Here is a 23422-nt window from a genome sequence, read left to right as displayed (position 1 = left end):
TTGTTGTACTTTGCAACTCCAGAATGTTTATTTCATTCCTTTTCATAATTTCTATCTCTTTATCAGTGGTGTCTATTTGTTGAGACATCATTCTCCCATTTTTCATTAACTCTTTGCACATTGTTTGCTTTAGCTCTTTGAGCATGTTAAAGACAGTTGATTTAAAATCCTTGCTTAGTAGATCCAGTATCATTGTTTCCTCTGGGACAGTTTCTATTAATTTCTCCTGAGAATGGGCTATACATCTTTTTGCATGCATCATATTTTTTTGTTCTTATTGAAAACTAGACATTTTGAATATTATAATGTGGCAACTCTGAAAAATCAGGTGATCTCTTTCTCCATAAATGGTTTGTTTCTGTTGCTTGTGAGGGTGATAGGTATTTTTTTGTTTGTTTGGGTTTTTTTGGTGTGTGTGTGTGGTTTTTTTTTTTTTTTTTTTTTTTTTTTTTGGTGACTTTTCTACTACTTTAAAAAAGACTATTGGTTGTCACGCGTGGTCTCTGAGGTTTTTGTATTCTTTCTTTTTCTTTTTGCATGTGCCCAGGTAGCGTTTTGACAAAGATTTTCTCAGACGATAGGGGGAAAAAGCCAAAATGAAATAAAAGGCTCTCCTGGTTTTTGCAGATTGGTTTTGTGTTACGGCACTGCTGAGCCAGGCTCTATAAAACTCTGCCTTATCTTTCACTTCCTGCCTATGAACATAATCCTGTAAGTTATGGTCACTCTTAATCCCCCAAACTATGTCTCTGGTTAAAAAGTAGAATCAATCTAACAAGATAATAAATTATCCTTCAAACAAAACTCTAATACTACAATGACGCATTTCTAGAGAAAACACAAAAGAGTGTTTTCTAATATAAATTTTATGTATTATTTTTTGTAATAGGTGTAGAACTACGTATGCATTCAAGCTGCACTTCTAAGAGTGAAAACATACCTCATTATTAATGTTATCCTTTGGGAAAAAGTACAGTATGCTGCTTGCAAAATCTATTTATCCAAAGACACTGTCAAAAACCATGTATTTTTTTTTGTGACTTTGAACATGCAGGAGACAGTATTATGAGTAAATATTAGTAGGCTCCTGCTTTATTCAATGTGAGAGCTGCTTATTTTCTGAATTTTAATTCTGCTCCTGCCTAGATAAGAGCAAAACCCTCAGCCTTTCAATCTGGTTAGCCTTGATAGCTCATATTGCAGGAGCCATCAAGGCTGACCAGATGGAAAGGTTGAATTTTTCTAGTATTCTTGATCATTTGGCATATTGTGTTGTGGATTGGAAAATGCTGTGGATCGGGATGAGGCAAACACTCGACAGGCATCAGAAACTTTATTCACAGAGGAGAGTTGGCAGACTGCTATCAAGCTGAGGTTACAGGCATGTGGGTTGGGGTGAGGTGGGTTATTTTCATTGTAACGTGTGAAGTGATCAGTAGATTCTGCTTTTCTGCTTGACAGTATGCTGGTCGATGTTGCGAAAGGTGAGCACATAAATTTCTGTGAGGAAGGGTGAGATAAAAACATCTTAGGTGACAATAATAATTCCCTCAGAGGCTACTCCTATGTGAGAGATGATGCAGGAAGTACAGGGAGACACGATATCCCTGCAAACCTTTCATCTCCCACCTAGTTCAGACAGGCGTGAGTCACTCAAAGCTTAAGGGAAAGCAGATCACTGCACAGCTGGGAACAAAGCTCAGTGTATACCCTAAAGACTTAAAACATAAACGATTTGAAAAGGAAGATGAGCAGGCAGAAGACGTCCCTTTTATCCCTATTCTACTGAGAGGAAGGAGAATTTGGAAAGGAAGGACGAGGGTGAGACATGAGCAAGCAAGGGTGAAGAATCACTTTCTCTGAAGCCCTGTCCTCAAACTAAGTCCAGAGTGAGAGGCTGTATGGAATCTCCCTGAATGTCAAAGATGTGCTTAGACTAGGTGCTTGGAGAAGAGACTGCCTCTCTAAAGAGAAGTCACGAAGTCATCCTGTTGCTGCCATGTAGAGACTGTCATGTGATAAAAACCCCATATCAGCCCCAGAGGGCATGTGAGGAGAATGAAAAGCTGCTGGGTGTACCAGGAAGCACAGGAGGTGGAGGCAGTGCTGTGAGCAAGATCTCACACCTGGGATGGGTGTGAGATATCAGAATGTCGTGATCAAGTGCATCCTTAACCTGAGACAGACCAACACAGAGCAGAGTGGAAGCTGCTTGATTATCACAGGATTGTTCACTGTCCAGGCAGAAGACCAAGAAGTATGACCCTCCCCTCCGTTGCTTTTAGGACTAACTCCAGGGTTGATGGAAAGGTAGACAAATCTCTGCGTGTATGTGAAATCTGAAGATGACATAAATATAATCCTGAATTGACTGAATAATCCATGAACTGTACTGATTTCCTCTGGAATGATTAGATTGATTTTCTACATGAGAAAGAATAGGAACCCAAAATAGAAAATTAGATTGGGTTGGGAAAAAAATGCAGATTTTCATACTTGAGAATGTAACTGAGAAATTCATAACTGCAATATGATTATAACTGCTTTGCTTAAATAGCTTATCTCAGAGATATGTAGAGTAATCTTCTGGCTTGTGGGAGCCTACTGTGAACATCTCTTCCCAGCTCAGCATTATCAAGTTGTTGGCTTAAAATCTGCCATGGAGGGAGCATTTACACCACAGGAATTGACAAATACTACAAAGCAGGACTTTTTCCCCAAGAGAACAAGTTATTAAACATTTACCAGCATACCAGTGATCAGAACTTATCACTCATGAGCCAAAATAGAATGATGTTGGATAAAGGATAATAGGTTTTCTTTTAAAAATTGAACTGTGGTGTAAGAGACTGGAACCAGGAGAGTTCGACATGTTCCCAGGACTTTATTATTTATTGCCTTAAAAAGTGAAATTATGAATGTGTTATTGTATGTATTCACAATGCACATATAAGTTCATTAGCATAGCTTAAATAACTTGTTTCCAGTTGCACAGCAACTAGGTGTGGTAAGAATATATACTCCAAGTTAAAACATTTAAACTTCCAGTTTTCAAGTGGACATGTTGGTTGATTTATTGTTTGTTGTTTTGCTTAAGGGAGGACATTTCTTCATTCAATGTCTATTTTTGATAAAAAATATCCAGAGATCTCTGTTAGGGCCACAGAATATTCTGTTTTTCTCAGTGACTATACACATGAATGACGATTTTTTTATTTAGTTAATATCAAGAGTGAGAAGTTAACTCAACTTGCTTTGGAAGCCACCCATACATATCAAACTAACCACTATCAAGCCGGGTATAGCTTGGTATGAGATTGCAAATACTGTACTATCTTATCATAAAATAACATGAAATATTCATGAATATTAGTAGTAATCTTAAAATATTGTTTACTTCGTACACTTTAAATGTTGGATGGATTCTTTTTATTGATCTAAAATTGGTGATCAACATGTGTATCACACAAACACTAAGTGGTTTTTGGATGCTGGAAGTTTGGGAGTTAGGTTTCCTTAGCCTTGAATGAAAGGCTTTCTACCACCTGGCTCCAGTCTCCTTTCTTGCCTTGATAACCACTGCTTTCCCCATGTCCCCTCCATTCCCTTTACTCCCTTCAGTCCAATTATTGCCATGCTGAAAGATATGCCATGTCATTTCTCTGCCTGGAAGGCTCCAACCCTTCATTGTGCCCTTTCAAGGTCCTACCCTAGACTCCTAGTGAAATGTTTCTGCTTCCTTAACCATTCAGCCAGTGGTGGTCTCCACAGCTTAAACTTCTCAAGTGCTCATTCTATTTCAGTCCTTCATGTAACCTGCATCACCTGCTGATGTTCTGTCTTACTCTTTCATAAAAGATGAACTCCAGGAGGAAATGACATCGTCTGAGATGAAGAGCAGACTCTGGAGACAGTCTTCAGGGTTTGCCTGACTTTACCAGATCTTTGTAACCTTCCATAAGTGACTTTACAGCTCCCCCTCGGCTTAGTCTCTTCAGGTGTAATGTGGGAAACAAAATTTCCATTGTGTGAGACTATTGTGAAAATCAAACAAATTAGGACAGTGAAGTCCTTAGTAACTGTGGAATACAGAACTGATCTCTGTTTATAGCCAGCAGATCCAGTCATTCCCAGCATTTCTTTTGATTCCATATGTGCTGATAAATATGTTTATTACATTTTAGTTCAGGCTTCTAGGATCATAATCGAGGGTAGTAGTAATGATTAGAATGATATTGATAAGCCCTTGAACATAATAGTTTATTTGTTTGAAATTTTGTGTGTGATCTGGTCCTAAAAGCTGTACTCAGAATATGCAATTACGGAGATAAATTCTATATTCTTGCTATGAGAGGTGGCATTTAGAGATTTTTTAAAGGGTGGTATTTTGTAACTGTCTTGTGTCTTGTGCTGCGCAGAGATCTTTGAGCTTCCATAATGTTTATTAACAATTGGAAATGCCTTAAAGCACATGATCACCTTCTCCCCATTCAACATAGAACATCTTATTTCTGTCTCCTTCCTATTTTAAAAAGCTACCAGTATAGATTATATGTAGTGTTTAGATTGTTCAAAAATATAAACTTTAAACACTTTGTAATCTAAACACAAACTACATTAATTTAAATGTTAAGATATTTATGTCAAGATACTACATTACATCAATATTCAGCAAATACTCATTTATTCATTGGAATTCAAAACATGTTTCAGACACTCCAGAAAAGATTGATGGGAATTAATAAAAAATATTTCTTAGAAAAGAAATGACACAAAGAGAATTTAAGATCCTTTGAAATGTCGCGTTTGCTCATTACAAAGGTCTGTCATTTTACTTTTGTTAAGGGAAAGACAGAGCTCTTATAGCCCGTTGACCTTCTGAAGTTTCTCAGAATCTATCTAATTTATTTCCATTTCTCTGAGTTTGGCCATATTAGAACAATAACAGCTCAACTAATGAGAAGCCTCACTTTTATGTTTGAGCCGTTCACAAGTTTTGGTAAAAGTTCCATTCAAATATGGCCATGGCTTTCTAATATGAGATTTGATTCTTAGCTAATAGTTTAACAAGCAAAAGCAAACTCCATTCTTTTATATTACAAAGCTTTTACATGTAACAAGCTAAATAATGAGGAAGTTGATATTTTAACTGCCACTGGGAGGTGGAGGCAAGGAAGTCCTGGCTGGGTGAGAGACGTAGGAACACGTGTAATTCAAGTAAAATTGTGGAGAATGAGAACAGGGTTCATAGAAAAATGCACTATTTTTTTAGGCTCCACTGTCAAATTGGGCTTGCATTAAATGCTACATCAAAAGGATGCCTTTTGCTACCAGAATAATATCCAACTGGCTTTTGCCAAAACAACTCTGGAAATGATGGTGAGAAAAGACTGGTTATTTAAGAGGCATGTATTAAAGATCTCTAGGAAGGAAAGGCCATCAAGCAGGGGCATAGATTCCCAGGTTCCTCTCCACAGCCTCTATACTTACCCAGATCCCACAGGCCTGGCTGCCTCATTCTCATCACCCGAGGGGAGCTGTCCCTGTATTCTAAATGAAATCACTCCCTAAGTCTTTTGTAGTGGCTCAGGCTTCCTGTTGCTTCTATTTCCTTTTTTCAGATTTTCCTTATACTAATGACTCTTGGCTCTCAGCACCGCCATCCAGAATGTTTTCAAATGGCCACCCTGGACTTTGCCCTCTTCCTCTCCAGCATCTGATTGTGCTCCCAATGCCACCTATTAGGCTTTCTCCAGTGCTTTCATGTCTTCACTCAGTACATACTTATAGGGAGGTTCCTGTGTGCCACGACCTGTTCTAGCATGCAAACATCATGAAAGCAGAGACTTCCTTCTGTTTTGCTCACTTTCCTGTTATTTTTGCCCACAGTAGAGCATTATGCTTCTTCAAACCTGAGAATTCCTAACTCTGAACAGTACAGCAACACCAAGATGACTCTTTTGCTGCAATTTGATTGAGGAGATCTGTCTACACTGCCAGTCAGCAGTGCACTCTCTTCTTAGAATCCTCCTGTGGTTCCAATTGTCCATTTTCCAGTGTTTAGTATATCCTTTATGGTGCTTAAGATTGGTTCTGGCTCACCAACTCATTCCCGTCTTTCCACATTCAGTCAGATTTCTAATGCTTTATATTTTTTGCTCCAACTACTTTGGACAAATTGAAGCTCCATAATATGCTACAGATTCTCACAGTTCCAGAGTTCGCTTCTGCTTGTTCTGTGGGAAAGCCGTTGTTCCTTTTTCAGCTCCTAGGTCATTCCTGTTAGTCCTTTAGTACTTTGTTCCTTTTTCAGCTCCTAGGTCATTCCTGTTAGTCCTTTAGTACTAAGTGTAGATGCCGGCTCTCCCTGGCATCTTCCCCAACTTTTTCAGTGTGAGTCTTTACCTCTTTTCTGTAGGATCGTATACTCATCCTCCTTCTGCTTAGTGCAACGACATTTTTCTCAGATGAATATATTTTATGTCGAGATGGTGTTTTCTTAAAATGTACAAATCCTGCCCTCCCCAGCAGTGACAATCTAATAAACAGGAAAGTTATTATTTTTTAAATTGAGTTGTTGAAATAAGGATTCAAACTATGGTGGGGAGAAAGCCAAGGAAGGAGCTATAATGGAAACAACGTTGGAGGTAACACTGACCAGATTTGGCAACTTCTATACAGTATTACTGAAAGGGAATAATTAGAAATGATTTTAACATTTTTAGTTCAAATGAATGGAAGGCTAGAATTATGTGGCCATCTGGTTTGGACAGGAGGTAAAACATCCATTTTTGAAATGTTAAGTTTAAAAAATCTATAGGGCATTCATGAATAGATACATGGGAGGCATTCAGGATTTGGGATATAGGTTTCAAAGGAAAGATCAGAGCTAGAAAAATAGATTTAGTCTTCAATATATTAAAAAAAAACATCATTGTAGCCACGAGCAAGAGAAATGTAGTTAACTGAGAATGCGAAGTCAAGGAGTTGACGTGTCCTATGGAGTCACAGAAGGAGGAGTTTGTGCTAAGTGACAGAATTTTGGTCAGGACTTCTGATGTAGACATTTTTCCTGATGGGTTTTTTCTCAATTCATTTATTGACATAGAAGGATATTCCACGGACACACTATGTCAGCATACGAGAAGCGATAAGCTGCTGTTCTTTTGTTTTGAAAGCATCATCCTTCAAGCGTCATGCAAATCCGAAATTTATTATGGAAACTGTACTTTTAGATCATCTGGGAATTTCCCCTAAATATAATGCCCCTACTGTCATATTGTCCCTCCTATTTTTACATAAAGGAACATAAAATGCTAGAAAGATTGCATCCAGGCTTGCATGTGATTTTGCAAAAGTGATGGATTTAAAAAAATTTCACAAAGGGCAATTATACTACACAATATTATTCTTCTCAGTTACACATCTGTTGAAGGAAAAAGTGGTGTCATTAAATGAAAACATAAAGTTCTTGACATTTATTGTTGTTTATTGAGCTTGGCTGACTGTACAAATATAGCTCCCAAAATTACAAATCGCTAATTTTTTAAGTAAAATTCTGAACTCTGAACATAAATTTTAAACAACAACAAACTGATACATTCTTAAGTACCTATGGGTTACAAAGTTTCAGGAAACAGATATAATAAGGGTAATAATGACTGTAACATAATTCATACTAGTAATAGATTCTCCATTTTGCTTATCAAAAGTATTTGCTTTTTAACAAATATTGTGGGTCTCATGACGAACATGCATTGAGCTGCTTCTGCTGGGATGTTGTGTTTCAGCTGCCACATTCTCTGTGGTAACAGTGTGCAGGAAAATGCAAGGGTGTGGATGAGATACATAGTATTGCCAGAAGCAATTTGAAATTGGCTAGGCAGAAGCGCAACCTATTTTTTTTTTTTTTCTGGAGAGGGGGTACACCTTTTCCGATCCAGAAAATGTTTTCATTAACTCTCATTCCCAGCTGGAAGCTAACTTTATTATGACTCAGTGGATCAGTATACACTGGGAACCGTGAACTATGATAGGTGGCCTGACAATCAGATAAAAGGGCTCATTGGTTTGAGTGGAAATGAGGTTGCATTGTGAGACATGCTTCTTATCAAAAAGGACAATTTAGAACTTTCCATTATACATTACAAATAGAAATAAGATGGAGATAAACAGAGCAAAATGGTGTGTTTTTTTTCCTTCTTCTGCCTGCATTCTGCGTCTTTCACATCCTGACAGACTTGATCGTGCTCCCTCAAAACCCTGGCTGATCTTTATCTCGGCAACACCGCAGAAACATTCACCTGATTTTTTCTGATATAGAATAATTAGTGGCCTGTAATTTGAGAAGAGTTTTGAATCTCAGTTTAGGAGATACAACAACAAAGATAACTCATAATTGTCCAGTGTGTAACCACAGGTTAAAATCAGATTAATAAATAAAAGTGCCTAGATTGGAAAAAATCACCCACCAGTGGTTTGTTACGTTTGTTATATTTTCACTCTTCCCCATTTTAACACAGTGTAATACCCAAAAAATCAAATACATTGAAACTTCAGTTGTTTCGTCTGATGAGGTAAAGAAATCATTTAAAACACATTTAATAATCAAGAATAAGGCCAACAAATGTAAATATGTGTTAGTCCCCGGCAAAAGTAATGGTAATGTATCATGATTTTTACATAAACCTCATAATAGCAAATCTTTTCTCTACATTTTTCATAAAATCATAGCCCTTGTGCATTCCTCTCATTTGTTTGTAGGCCAGGAGCCAGATGCAACTAGCTGGGGTGCACGGATGTTACAGGAAGCAATTCATTGCGTAGTAAAAGGGTCTGCAATTGAAAGCATTTCTAGAATTGAATGTGTGCACAGGGGAATATTGTACCTGCCAGCTTCAAACTCTGAATTCTATTTGCATACCACTCTACCATTCTGTTATAGAACATACCTGTTAAAGCCAGCATGTAGGTATGTATATGTACACTGGGAATTGTGAAAATTTATACATACCTGTATATATTTGCTTATCTCTGTCTGGTTTGTAGTAAAAATCATTGTGATACCCAATAAATGTGGAGTGATTCTGCCCCAGAATGTGAATGTGACTGTCCCAGTGCTATACATATAGCAAAATGCTTTTTGAATTGGATATACGCATTAATTCTTCTGACCACCTATGTGTATATATACATACATATATATATATATATATATATATATATATTCAAACAGCATTATTCTTGAAAATCCACCTATCGTTTTATAGAGTCACAATATGTAAATGTATTAGCAGATTTTGAGATGTTAGGCACCCAGACAAAATACTCATACAGATACAATGAGATATTGCCTAGTACTACTACAGTATATCAATCTTCAGATCAGAAATACTGGTTGATATTATTTTCTCAGGCCAGTTTTAAATCCCTGAGTCTGAAGATTAGATTGACAGTTGAGGAGTAAAACAAAAACACCCCACATTTTTTCAGTGTTGTCAGAACTTGAGCAGTTACAAGTATTGTCAAGATGAGAGAGATCCTATTTGTTATTTAGTCCAGAGACTCTTTTCCATACATGACCACATATGAGATCATCTAAAAATCCCTAGCCTCTGCTAGGGGTTAGTCTAGAAGGGACTGACACAACCAAAAGATATCCCTTCTAGAGATACTCAGGTTTTCTGATTTCCTAACCTTCTTTCTACTGTTTTCCAAAATGGCGGTGGCTATATAATGAACTCACCTGATGTCATGGCACAATTAGATGGGGACTCCCCTGGCTAATACTGGTTATTTTGCTGGTGACTATCACAAGATTGTTGGCTGGACCTCTTTGCCCAGGACAGTGACATCTGCTGAGTCTGACTGAGTTGATCCTAACATTGGATGTTTATTGATACACATTTAGTGACCCATCTATTCCTTTTAATGTTCTCTTGGCAAAGATCATCAACTTTTACCAGCTGGTCTCCATGATACTTCTTGTTGCTATTCAGAGTTCCTGAAGCTGGCTGTGACTTTCTTTTGGCTAATGGTTGAAGCAGTTGTGTAGTAAGTAGCCTTTGAGTATTGCCACTTATCAGGAAGAATTCCTTTGGCTGGCTTCCAGCCAGACCCACATTCACTTCTAGGCATTGCTCTTCAGCTTATTCTCTAAGGCTTTGATTGTTGAATGGTTAGGTTACTGGGGAGTGTGATGCATTAAGCAGAAACAGGAAAAACACATTGTTTTAATAAAAATAAAACAGTGATTGCCTGTCAAAGAAGAATTGCACTGGATTGAGTTTAGCGGTCAAGGAAGACTTTATTCAAAGGTATTGCCACGGAGGTCAAGAAGATTGAGAGAGAGCTTGAACTCAATTCCATTGAAACAATTCTGTTGAAGCATTGGGCTGAGCTAGTGGAAATATACTGGAGGACATTGGGGAGGGGGGACTTGGCCAATGTGAGGAGGCCATCTGTGTTTGCTAATTGGATCTTATGTAAGTTAGGCTCCTACCCTCCCACAGAGCCTGGAAGATGGAAGTCCTATCTTTCTTGATGATTACATTTCAAAGGGGTGTCTCCCTGGTCCTTGAGAAAGACATCCCTGGATTGTAAAACTGGCAAGAGGCTGGATGAAGATTTACACCTCAAGCGGCAGAGACAGAATTTACAATCATAAGTTTTATAAAGTAAATGCTGTAAGAAAAGGGAGGTCAGGAGCTTAAAGTCAGAAAGAAACTTGTCTAAAGTTTAGTCTAGCTGAGGGGAATGTTACGGCTGTCTTGATCACATGCATCACTAATAATGTCCCTTCTTGCCTGAGAAATAAAAATGACTACAATTGTCTACAAGCCAGGGAGCAAGCCCTTACCGGGAACTGAATCTCCCAGCCCCTTGATCTTGGACTTCTCAGGCTCTAGAACTGTGAAAAATAAATGTCTGTTGTTTAAAATAAATAAATCATATAATTAAATATGTGTATTCAAGACTGCATTTGACGAATACTTAAGCCCAGAGGTAAACAAATCTCATTAATTGGGAACATAATGTGTTTTAGCATTTTTACTAATTGGGAAGTCATAGGATGTAATCAGTAAAATGCCCGAAATTGGTTTTGCACTTTACCTTTTTGATGTACTATGCCCTCGTGATGCTGGCTTTTCTACCATTAAGTGGAAATGATGTCTGTTGGGTACAGGAGAGTGACTTCAGTTTGTTGACCCAGAAGGAGTGATATGAGAATATTTGGCTCATGACAGCTTATCATCTCAGTCTGGCTAGGGAAGATTAAAAAAAAAGAAGGCAGAGAAGCAAAAAATGGTTTTTAAATCTTTGGGATATTGCCAGTAAGCTCTCTCAAATGCATGATGTCATTTACTGAAATGACCTGCCTCCCTGTAAAAGATCTAAATCAAAACTTTTAGAAAAGTATTATAATGGGCTTAGAAAGCCAACATGGGCAGCTCCTGATTATCATCTGAATTTCTAGATATAATGTGCTAAAAATCATTTTTCCAAAACTACTAGTTTGAATGAAATAAAACTTTGTGTGGAAAAACAAAATTAGTCCCAGAATTTGGCATATTTGTAACTTTATTCTAGCCTTCCAGGGGAAATTTGGCTGTCATAAAATTTGCAAATCAAATACACAAATCAAAATGCCTGCATAGAGAAAGGTTGTAAATATTTACTTTTCAAAGCACTGCATTATTAAAGATTTCAGAAATGTCCAATATGGCAGTACAAGAACTAAGACTAAAAAGTCAGTCTGCCAATTTGCGGTGAGGGAAAATTGATTGACAGCAAAGAACTAAAGAGAAGACAATTTAGTGAGGTATTATTAATTTAGAACCTTGCTGGGAGTTGAAGTGAAAAAGCATCTCTTTTTCATTGTATCAAAAATTCCAAAACAAAGCAATAAATACCTCTTTGAAATGTAGTTTACAAGTGATTAAACCGTGTAGCTGTGAGGCAATTGGTTGTCTGTGTGTGTGTGTGTGTGTGTGTGTGTGTGTGTGTGTGTATGTATGTGTGTGTGTAACTCAGCTGAGTTCTTCAACTTTTTTGAAAACTTCATAAAAAATACCGTACAGCAAAGAAAAGTATTCGTGCTTTTATTTAGTTTGGTTAGAGTACCAGCTTTTTCAGCCGTTCATATAAATTTAGGCCATGTTACTATGCGTGCATGACTATAAGTTTATTTCAATCTTACATGCAGTAAATAATTTTTTAGCACCTATTATGTGTCCAGCAATGTGCTAGATACTTGGGGTCTGTCAGTGAATAAAACGAGGGAAGATCCCTCGTCTCATAGAGCTTATATTCTATTACATGCCATATATAAACACTAAATATACTACATACAATCATATCCTATATTAAAAGATGGAGATTTCTGTGAAAAATGGGAAAGGGGTTCAGGGGAAGACAAATGGGAGTAGGACTGTAGAGCAGAAGGAATTTTAAATAGGGGAGGTCAGGAGATACAAGCCTCTAAGAGAGGGTAGAATTCAAGCAAAGTCTTATAGGCAGCAAAGGTATTAGCCCGGAGTGTCTCAGAGAAAAACATTCCTTATGAGCTTAATAAAGCTCCTAAGATGGAAAATGACTGTTAGTCAGTTTATTCAAAGAACAGCAAGGAGGCCATACTAAATGGATGGCTGTGAGCTGGGAGGAAGAAAGAGAAGGTAGAAATGATATGGGGCTGGTTGGAGGGGGCAGATCGTTGAGGACACGGCACGTGGTGTAGTGAGAACTTTGTCCTTCACTCTGTGAAGTTGAGAGTTATTGCAGTATTTGGTACACAGGTATAATATGTCACACCTGTTGTGTAGAGAATAGAGTCTCAATGGGCACGGGGAGAAAGAGAGAGACTTATTAGGTGACTGTTGCAAGAATCCAGGCTTGAATAATATGGCCTGAATCAAAGGAGCATCCATGAAGGTAGAAAAACACCAGGATTCTTAATAATCAAGTAGTACCAACAGCATCTTCTGGTGGTTTGGTAGTATGATATGAGGGAAAGAGGAGACAAGTGTGACTCAATTTTTTTTTTTTTTTTTTTGTATTGAGAAACTGAAAGGATAAAATCACCATATATGGGTCTGGGAAAGGGTGTGAATAGAGTAGGATTCAGAGGGAGAATGGAAAATTACTTTTGGAAATGTTAAGGAGATCAAGTAGTGTAGAATACATGAGTCTTTGGTTCAGAGAAGAGGTGTAGGCAGATTTATGAATGGGGGAATTTTTGACATATGGGTAATACTTAAATTCATCAGGCTAAAGAGAGATCACCAAAGAGTGAATGCAGAGAGAAAAGCAGAGTAAAGACCTGAGACCTGGAGAGTCTCAGCTTTAAAATATGATGTGAGATAAAAGAAGAAACCAGAAATGGGAGTGAGGATTAACCAATTAGGTAGCAAGAAAATTAAGAGAAGGTGGTTTTGTGGAAGCTGAGTGAGCCGTCTCTTCAGGCATAGGGAGTGATCACAGGTATCAGACGCCACAGATTGTCCATGTGAATGGAACACTGAAATCTGACCACTGGATTTAGCAACATGGAGTTCTTGGTGACTTTGAGAAGAGCAGTTTCAGTTGAGTGGCAGATAATTAAAGTCTGATCGGAGTTGGCCCAGGAAAGAACAGGATGAGAAAAGTTAGAAAGTGATGTCGATATATATTATTCGAAGACTGTTAACATTAAAAGAAGAGAAAAAAAATAGAATGGGTTCAAGAAAAGTTTTTTTTTCTTTTTCCTTTTAAAATGAGAAAAATAAGAGTGTGCTGATGTAACATGCACTGATGGGAATTATCCACTAAAGAGACAATAAAAATAATGAGATGGATCTGCTCAAGTAAGGGGCCCAACGACTGGCTTATGTAACTAGAAAGCACAGCAGACACTGCAGGCACAGCGGGACATAGCGTCCTGATTACGCTCCAGAACTTGGTCTCACTTCATTTCTTAACTCTCCTTCTCTCTCTGTTGGCTTCACTCAGGCAGGCTTTCCACAACAATACTCCTACAGCCTGATGCCTGTATCTTATCTTCTCAGCATTAACAGCAGACAAGAGTCTCTTAGACTCCAGTAGTCCCGACAAAATCCTGAAATTGTTCCATGATCATGGCTCAAGGTCACCTGCCCTTCACGGAAATAATCACTGTGATCAAAGTAGGCAAGGTCAAGATTCAGAAGTGAACGTGGGAAAAGACCAACAGCAACAGACACAGTGTGTTTAGAGTCACGTTCTCTTCCAGCAGAAATGAAAAATGACACTGGTAAAAATGCAAAGCTATTAAAAGGGTCTAAATGGTGGCCCCAGGGACACTGCACACCATTTAAGGAAGCCAAACAAATTTTGGGACCCTGTTCCTTCCATTTCCTGACATTACTGAAATTTAATGTCAAGATCCAAACGATCTGGGCAAACTTGGGCTCTTGGGGAAATGTGAATGAAATCACATTTGAAAAAAAGTAATTATCTTGGAGGGAAACTTTCTTATGACAATTTTAATTAAGCCAATTATTTTCTAGGAATTTAGATGTCCTAATGGTGGCTAGAACTGTCATTTAATTATGTTCACTTGTGTTTTGTGTCCTTGAACATCTGTGTCCTTCTACACTTTAAAACCTTGAGGAAGAAATGTAACTCCTCCTGTCTGTGCAGTCTCTATTTGTGTAAAGTTGACACATCACCTTTACGGAGGACCACCAGGAATGTCTGTCATGCCATTTTTAATGTTACTGGGAGATAAAGGTGATTCTTATCTATATTTTAAAGCTCCAACTAAGAGTATTTTTTTCTTCACCTTTTCCTTCTACTTCCCTGAAATTTTAAGATGTGCCTCCCTGACCAGCACTAAATACTGGTGATATTTAGTAGATGGGATATATGAGTCTGAAACATAATTCAGCTAGCCAGGTAATTTATAATTAAATCACACTGAATAAATTTTTGAGCATATTCTTGGGGTAAAATATACTACTATGAGGCAAAGATAGTTGTAATTACTTCAGGAGTAAAGAATGAAAAATGGGGTGATTTGTAAAATGACACTCACCCACGGATTAAAACAGTATTAAAAATAAGTAATTTCTCACTTGCACTAAAATATTTGCGTAGTATTGGGAAAATTTACTTAGCCTCTGCAAATATTTTTGTTTTGTTTTTTTGAAAAGAGGTATTAAAGCATATTTCATCTCACTAATTTTGATAATTAAGTTAATACAGTGTATACAATTTCTAATAGTGTGCTTAGCATACAATAGGCCCTAGATAGTTTTTAGTTTGCTTTTCTTTCCTTATAATTCATAGCAGCACATATTATAGAAGCAAGTTTCTCAGAAATCTGATGTTGAAAAGCGGTATCAGCAGATAAAAGAGCTGCTGTGTCTGCAGTCAATCAGTTACTAAATTTTTTTAAAGCTCAACTTTCCTGTGATCATAACTCTCTTTGGAGCTAATAGCAAGAATATATTTTTTTTAATGATTCAAAACGTTGCAACTGCCATATAGTCTCATGTTTGCTGAAGGTGGGAGAAATCAATAGGCACTTAATATGCTTTTAAAATGTGATTATCATAACAATACTACAGCATTTAAGAGTCTTGTGAATGGGGAGAACTTTTACTTTTCAATGTGAGTTTCAGGCTGAAATATGAAGAGTTAAGAAATGTTTCCATTTGAATAGATTTATGACACTTTATTACACCAAGTCTCAGTAACAAGGTTAAGGCAGGTGAAAGAGGATGGTGGAACAGGGAAAGGAAACCTGCAGTATGGGAAAAAATGTGAACGGGCGGGGGCAAGACTCTTGCTTTTGTTTTGCGGGTAAATTATCAGTAACCATGGAAGAGATGGGGTTATGAAAAGACGGCCTTTAGTTTCATAAGAATTGGTTTATTATGATACTGAATATATTGGCATACTAAAATCATGAGGCCAAATAACACGTTAACTAGCAGCTGAAAGGTTTTGTTAACGAACAAACAAATCATTATGTTTACAGTAACAGAGTTTAAAATGTGCTGGAGTTAGTCATCGCTTTCTTCATTACAAAAGTAAATATGACAATAGTGTGTTTCTGAGGGCTGTGTGGTTTGGTGGTGGCCATCTGGCTGGTGGTCTAACCTCAGCTGTAGCTATGTTTGTATTTCATGTTGCTGGTGTCCCTTCCTGTCATCATAGGCCGGCAAAATAAATAAATAAATAAATAAATCTGCAAAGAATAATCAATTTATCTCTATCAGTCTGTCTGTCTGTCTAGCTTCCATTTTACTATTTAGCATTTGTCTTAAAATGGGAACAGGCCTACCATGCTATCACACATCGATACCACGTGCATCTGTGAAACTGCACGATTTAAAACCTGGTACGGATATTTGGATTCCCTGTGGCCAACTTATCTGGCTGAAATTACTTCGTATAGCCTAGAAGCATCTGAATTTCCATTACTTTATCAGTGTATCTCGTTAATGATAGAGCTTAATTTACATACCAGTAGTACCTTTTCACCACAGGTAAGAAATTGAAATGTTCAAGGTCAATTAACTGTGAATGTTTCAAGTCAGCTGGTGCAGCTGTAGCTGTGAGCGGCACTGTGAAGAGGGAATGGTCAGTGAGGGGTTCCTCTTTCTCCTGATGAGAATTGATGATCCGATTTTAACTCACTGGAATCACACCGATTCTTTTTTCCTTGCTGTGTTTCTGTCATGTGCCTGCTTTTTAAAATACTGGCCTGTAGAGGCATGAAAATGCAAGAGAAATACTATGAAATTCTGGATTTTAGAAAAGCATGTTCTTATTACAGGCCTTAGACCATTACAATTAACTAGAAAGGGGAAGAAGCAAATTAATCAGTGTTTTCTCAGAGGAGTTGGCTGATACAGCTGCAATTCCATATGCGGAATTTCCGGGCTGAGATGGTGGTGTTCTAGGGGCACTTCATTCACCCTCCTAATTTTTCCTTGTAAAATAAAAATGACAGAAATACAGAGAGATACACAGTTGCAGCAACAAGAGAATTAAAGATGCTTCAATTTCCAAAGTTTTGACAGGGCCTGGAGGAAAAGAGTAAGAATAGATAGGGCAGTGGAGGGAAATTCTTATCCACGTGCCATGTCCATCAGGTACCTATACTTGAAAGACATGGTCCATTGTTCACTACAGGGAGGGACGTTGACCCTTCTGCCTGGTAGCTTCATCCTGAGTTTCCCTGACCTCCATCAGCATCAGTGAGTGTTTTCTCCATCCACTGGGAACCACAGAGTCCCACCTTTGCGTCCTGACACTATGAGAGGAACTGCCGTGTCCTAGTTAAGTATATTGTGCCTCTTGCCTTCTCCATGGATGAGGGCAAAGCGTTCGGACTTTTTGAATCCGACGCACCATGTACTAGGTAGATTGCACTGAGAATTAATTAGCAAGGCCTTCACAAAGTACCCGACACGAAGGACTCCTCTGATCCGCAAATGTTAAGTTATACAGTATTAGAATAAGAGGAGGAGGATGGATGGTGTTTCATCACATCCTGAAAAATGAAGGATGGAGGAAGCATTGACTCAGATTTTAAAATAACGCCGCGAGAGCAGTTCCTGCAGAGTTCAAGAACTCCCCAAGCTATTTGTGGCAGGGTGCTGTTTAAAGTGTGCCTCAGATCATTCAAGAACAAATTCCATATAAATAACAATCTGCAAGGGTAGGAAGTGCCCTTCTTGGACAGCATTGCCGTGCTAAACAAATGACTCCTAGACACCCAGGGCCCATGTCTATGTAACAAGCCCTCTTGCTTAAAAGATGAGAATATTCTACTTGACAAGCATAAGGGTAGATAATATTGGTGTACAAAGAAACGGCACTCAACATTACAGGTTCTTTAAGAACAAGTACAGAGAAAATTAAAAACACATAAACCAAAATTGTAGTATGTGAAAAATTTCTGGATCCAAAAAAGAGAAAGAGCATTGTACTTTTGACATATGGAGTGGAATACACTTTTGAACAATGATTCACTTTAAGAAAGATGGAAATTTGATGACGTATCTAGTTCTAAAGACAATATAGTAAGAAACAGGGATCATACCGGAATGCAAGTAGTAGTTAGTGTGATGCCATCAAGGGAGGACCTTGCTGTAATATAATGTTTGAAAATAATTTCAACTTTTATTTTAGATTAAGGGGTACATGTGCAGTTTGTTGTAATACAATCTTTTAAAATGCTGCTTTGACCCACTTTTGAAGCCCTGGCTTGGACTGGTCAGTTTCCTTTCTTAGCAGCTGATTATGTCCATACTCCAACCACTTCCTTTATTAGGTTCTCACTCTTTGGGGTCACTAAGCATCATTGCTGGGACAGGTGCCAGACAACTAGGGGTGTCCCAGTGCCTCTTAGATAAATTGTTCAAATTAGCCAATTCATAGGAAGGCCGCCTGTATGACAAGCCTAGCTAGCTAGCCCTACCCCACTTGTCGTATAGAAGCTGCCTCCAGCAGCTCCAGTTTGCCCTTATCCCGTCCCTGGTGCAACCCCCTGTGCTTCCGCCTGGAGTCTTCTCCTGTTTGTAGTTGTAAGTGGCAGAGTTCTGCCGTTCATCTGTCAGAGTGTCATTATGCTGCATTCTACCATCAAAATGATCTTGAAGTCTTATAAAGCAGTTGTGAACACAGGTGTGTCCCTTCAGGTCTTACAATGACATATACCTCTTCATAAAAGCAAACATGGATTGAGCATTTCTTTGAATTAGGTCTTGTACTCAAGGCTTCACAAAATGGATTATGTATGCCAAGAATAATGCTTGATTCAAAACTATATAAATGAATGGTCATCTACATCTAAAATTCCAGACCTTATTATCAGAGCCTCAAGGTGAGCAGCAAAAGGATAAGGGAAAGAAAATGTGCTAACATTGTTCTTTGGGGTGTTATATAATTGATGTTGCATTTTAATAGACATTAATTGTTAAATACAGATTTGAGAAATAAGATCAAACACTATTTCATAACTTCTGCAGTTATTATACGTTACTTATGTAACCAGCAATGTTAAATAATTCTGCAAAGAATTCCCCAAATTATTAAAGTGGAAGAGTGAAGCATCTTAACAAGATATATAGGAGTCACATCTGTACTATTTGGTGTGTGCTGGGTAAAATATAACACAGTCTGTTATGCTCCACACATTACTACCTTGAACATACATCAGACTTCTGTTTTTTACTTCTGAGTGATCAAGCACAGCTTGCTCTGTGATTTCCTTCCTCCTCTTTCCCTCCATCCTCTCACCCACCAACTTCCCCCTATACAGGATGGAACCAGTGGTGTGCTGATAAACTAACTGGGTGGGGGCAGGTGCTTATTTTGCAGAGTTTGCAATTTCCATGGTTTAAACCAGGCGTCCCCAAACTGCGGCCCGCGGTCGGCTTGCGGCCCCCCGAGGCCATTTATCCGGCCCCCTCCCCCTGCACTTCAGGAAGGGGCACCTCTTTGATTGGCGGTCAGTGAGAGGAGCACAGTATGTGGTGGCCCTCCAATAGTCTGAGGGACAGTGAACTGGCCCCCTGTGTAAAAAGTTTGGGGACGTCTGGTTTAAACAGTCCCATCATGGCCAGACGCAAAGATGATCATGTTTATGACTAGCTTGCAAAATTGAAAATGTAATGATTGTCTCTTACAAACTGTTGGGAACGAGCTCCAGCCCACCACTGGCTAGAGCATCTTTGTTGTGTTATTTTCGCCTGCTCATCCCCCATCATTCTTGCTGTTTCCAGCGTGGTTTTCCGTATCTGTCCCTCCCGAAGAATGTAAACATCTGAGGGCAGGAACTATTTCTTGACTTTTCTTTTCCCTCAGACTTAACAATGTACTCCCTTCTGTCAGTCTAAAAATGATCAAAAGTAGATTTTTAGTTCCATCATAGCTTGAAGTTATTTCCTTACATCCAGTCCTGGGGAAAGGGGTAGGAGAGCAGACCATTACCCGGGCATGCATGTGTGCTGTAGACATGTTAGTCCCAGTCTTGGTGGAAACGTTCACCTGTCAGATTCAGCATGTTAAACATTCAGCAAGACCCCTAGTTCTCAAAGTTTTAGGAGGCTATAAAACCTAGAAACGAACACAATTAATTAACATAGACATCATACAATCATACTAAATTCTTCTCTATAGTTTTCTACAATTCTAAGAAGTTTGATATTTTGGAAATTTAAGTTCCATAGAGAAATACAGTCTTGCTGGCATTTCTGCTTTACTAACATAGATTTTTTTAACTAACTTTTCTTTCCCAATTTTCTCTTGTTTCTATTTTTAATAAAAGGAGCTGGTGGCTGGTCTCCACTTGTGTCTAACAAATACCAGTGGTTGCAGATTGACCTTGGAGAGAGAATGGAGGTTACCGCTGTGGCCACTCAAGGGGGATATGGGAGCTCCAACTGGGTGACCAGCTACCTCCTGATGTTCAGTGATAGTGGCTGGAACTGGAAACAGTATCGCCAAGAGGACAGCATCTGGGTATGTTCTTTAACAAAAGATATAGTCTCTCAGGGAAAGAAGTATAGTCAGTACTGCATCTTGTTTGCCAATCTCTTAAATTAAGTAGAAATACAGAATCTTTAGACTTAAGTTGAAAACTTTTTCCAAAAGAAAATATGGCAAATATTCATTGTCTAATACATTTTATGGTAAATTTATGAGACTACTAAGAATAAATTTATTTTACAGGGTTCTCAAAAATTGGAAAAAACAAACAAACCCCTATTAGTCCGTTAAGTAGTATGGGGGTCTAAGAAATAAATAAGACTTGTATAAAACGTTGCTTTCTTCAAAAACATAATAGTCTTGCATTGTTATTTATTTATTTATGAGACAGAGTCTTACTTACTTGGTTGCCCAGACTGAAGTGCAGTGGCATGATCTTGGCTCACTGCAACTGCTGCCTCCCTGGTTCAAGCAATTCTCCTGCCTCAGCCTCCCAAGTAGCTTGGATTACAGGCATCCACCACCACACATGGCTAATTTTTGTGTTTTTAGTAGAGATGGGGTTTCACCATGTTGGCCATGCTGGTTTCAAACTCCTGCCCTCAAGCAGTCCACCCTGCCTTGGTATCCCAAAGTGCTGGCATTACAGGTGTGAGCCACTGAGTCCAACCTGCCTTGTCTTTATTTAAAGTCAGTAAAAATAATTTATCCCTTTTATTTCTACAGATTTGTGAAACCCTGTTTCTTTCTCTGGTATATGGGAATTTATATATATATATATATATATATATATATATATATATATATATATATAAAATACATGGAGTTGTATATGTGTATATATGCATACAAATATATACATATATATGATGTATGTATAAACCCTTCTCTAGTCTCTGTAAAGTGTCTAAGTGTGTGAATTGCTATGCATTGTAAACAGTGGTGCAGCTCCTGTAAGACGGATACTGGGATAGAGGCACTTTGTGATAAAGTGGACGAGATTTGTGGTTGATTGATAAATAAACCTGGATATGGCATATAAACACGTGATAGAAGAAGGAAGCTAAAGGAAGTTTGTTTGATGACAAAGAAAAGACTTCTTTCTTAGTGCAGCAAAGTATTTGTTTGGATCTTTTGTGGGCCAAGAACAACACACTGCAATCAAAGAACTATTTTTCCTTCTCTGGCTGAGCTGCTGGAACCAGAGAAAATGGGTTACTTAATGAAGCATCATTCTTAGCACACAGATAATTTGGAAGCCTATTTGGGCACATAATGATAATTTTCTTTGACCAGTCAATTGCCTTTTTTTTTTCTTTTTTTTTTTTTTAAAGTTCTCGGATTCCGTTATACATTATAAACTCATTGAAGAAATGGACTGTGATTTACTCACCTTTGTGTCTTTAAAGCTCTTGGTGGCCGTTCAATCCATGCTTATTGATGTAAATTGAAATCAAAGAAGTAGACTTGCTCTTTCTCTAGAGGGCACAACAGTGGGAACAGAAGAAGTTGCCTGTAAGCAGTTTTAAGAAAGGCTGTTTCAAATCCAAAGCTAGTTGAAGCTGTAAGAGGAAAAACAAACAAACAAAACAAAACACACACACACAGACACCAAAACTCCAAACACCGGGTATTACGGTTCAGTTAATTCCATGAAAACCATTCAGACTTGGAATAAAATAAACAGTAATTATGAACCAATAACAGTAAAAACTTAATGAGATATTTATTTAACTAGATGTTTGGATTTTCTTCTACTCTGTTTTGAATTAAGCACTGGAATTTAAACTAGATAAGTAGTGGCTAAGGCATGCTAATATTTAGGTACGTTAATTAAAATGCATTTTTAAAAAATGATCAATCAATCAGAAAAATGTTTTCCTGTTAAGCAAGCTTGGGGAAAGCCAAACCCAGGCACTGCCATTTGCCTTATTTGCTTATTCCTATAAAAGTTGAGGCACTCAGGGTGAAATGGTGGCATGAATGATATCCTTACTAATCCAAACCAAAACAAATAAAAACATGGCATCTATCATAATCCTGTTAAGGTAAATTTGCTTTCTAGATTCTACTTTGTTGATTTACTCAGTGTCTTCCCCCTCTTGAGTGTAAGCTCTGTAAATACTGTACCTTGTGACCTTTCATCTCAGTATCCCCAGTGTAACAGCACCTGGCATGTCGCAGTCATATATTAAATATTTATTGAAGGAATGAGTGAATAAAATGCACTTTCTTGTAGGATACTATTCTGATCACTCTAAAAGTGACTCCCTCTTGCCCCCATCAGCCCTTCTTTTTAGTACATTTATGCCATACCAATTTAATATATCAAGATGGCACATTTTTCTTTTTCCTACAAATTTTGAACTTTTTTATTGGCGAGATTTTCTTTTTCTGATCTTAACATTTCTGGCATCCAACATCCAATATGGCACATGACTTTTGTTGAGTAAATTGGTGAAATAACCAATAAATGAATGGATTTAAATATGTCAATCTGCTAATCTGTGCTTATCTTTGTCCAAATTTCCAGAAGATTTCAAAAGAGTTTACGTTAACATCACTGAAGAAGGCTGGGTGTGGTGGCTCACACCTGTAATCTCAGCACTTTGGGAGGCTGAGGTGGGAGGATCACTTGAGGCCAGGAGTTTGAGACCAGCCTGGGCAACATGGTGAAACCCTGTCAGTACTAAAAATACAAAAAAGTTAGTCAAGCATGGTGACATGCACCTGTAATCCCAGCTACTCAGGAGGCTGAGGTGTTAGTAGGATCATTGGAAACTGGGAGGCAGAGGTTGCAGTGAGCTGAGATTGCACCACTGCACTCCAGCCTGGGTGACAAGAGTGAGAGTCCATTTCAAAAACAAAAACCAAACAACAACTAAATCATTGAAGAGGTCAGTATTGTCAGGGCAAACCAATGAAAGATTCAGAGGAACATGCAAATATTAGGTACAGATTC

The 23422-nt window shown here is 38.1% G+C and overlaps 1 protein-coding gene across 4 annotated transcripts in view; it reads left to right on the top strand.

Moving 5' to 3' along the window:
* Window positions 1-23422, top strand: part of CNTNAP4 (contactin associated protein family member 4) — a 369359-nt gene that overhangs the window by 57083 nt on the left and 288854 nt on the right. For all 4 annotated transcript variants that reach the window (XM_074404947.1, XM_074404931.1, XM_074404936.1 and 1 more), the window contains one exon: window positions 20300-20493. In XM_074404947.1, coding sequence (XP_074261048.1) covers window positions 20300-20493 — 194 coding nt within the window. The remainder of the gene's footprint in view (window positions 1-20299; window positions 20494-23422) is intronic.

This window comes from Saimiri boliviensis, chromosome 1, assembly GCF_048565385.1.
Source record: "Saimiri boliviensis isolate mSaiBol1 chromosome 1, mSaiBol1.pri, whole genome shotgun sequence".
NCBI classification, from domain to species: domain Eukaryota; kingdom Metazoa; phylum Chordata; class Mammalia; order Primates; family Cebidae; genus Saimiri; species Saimiri boliviensis.
Note: the sequence above shows the minus strand (reverse complement) of the source record. Positions and strands in the feature narration are given on the sequence as shown.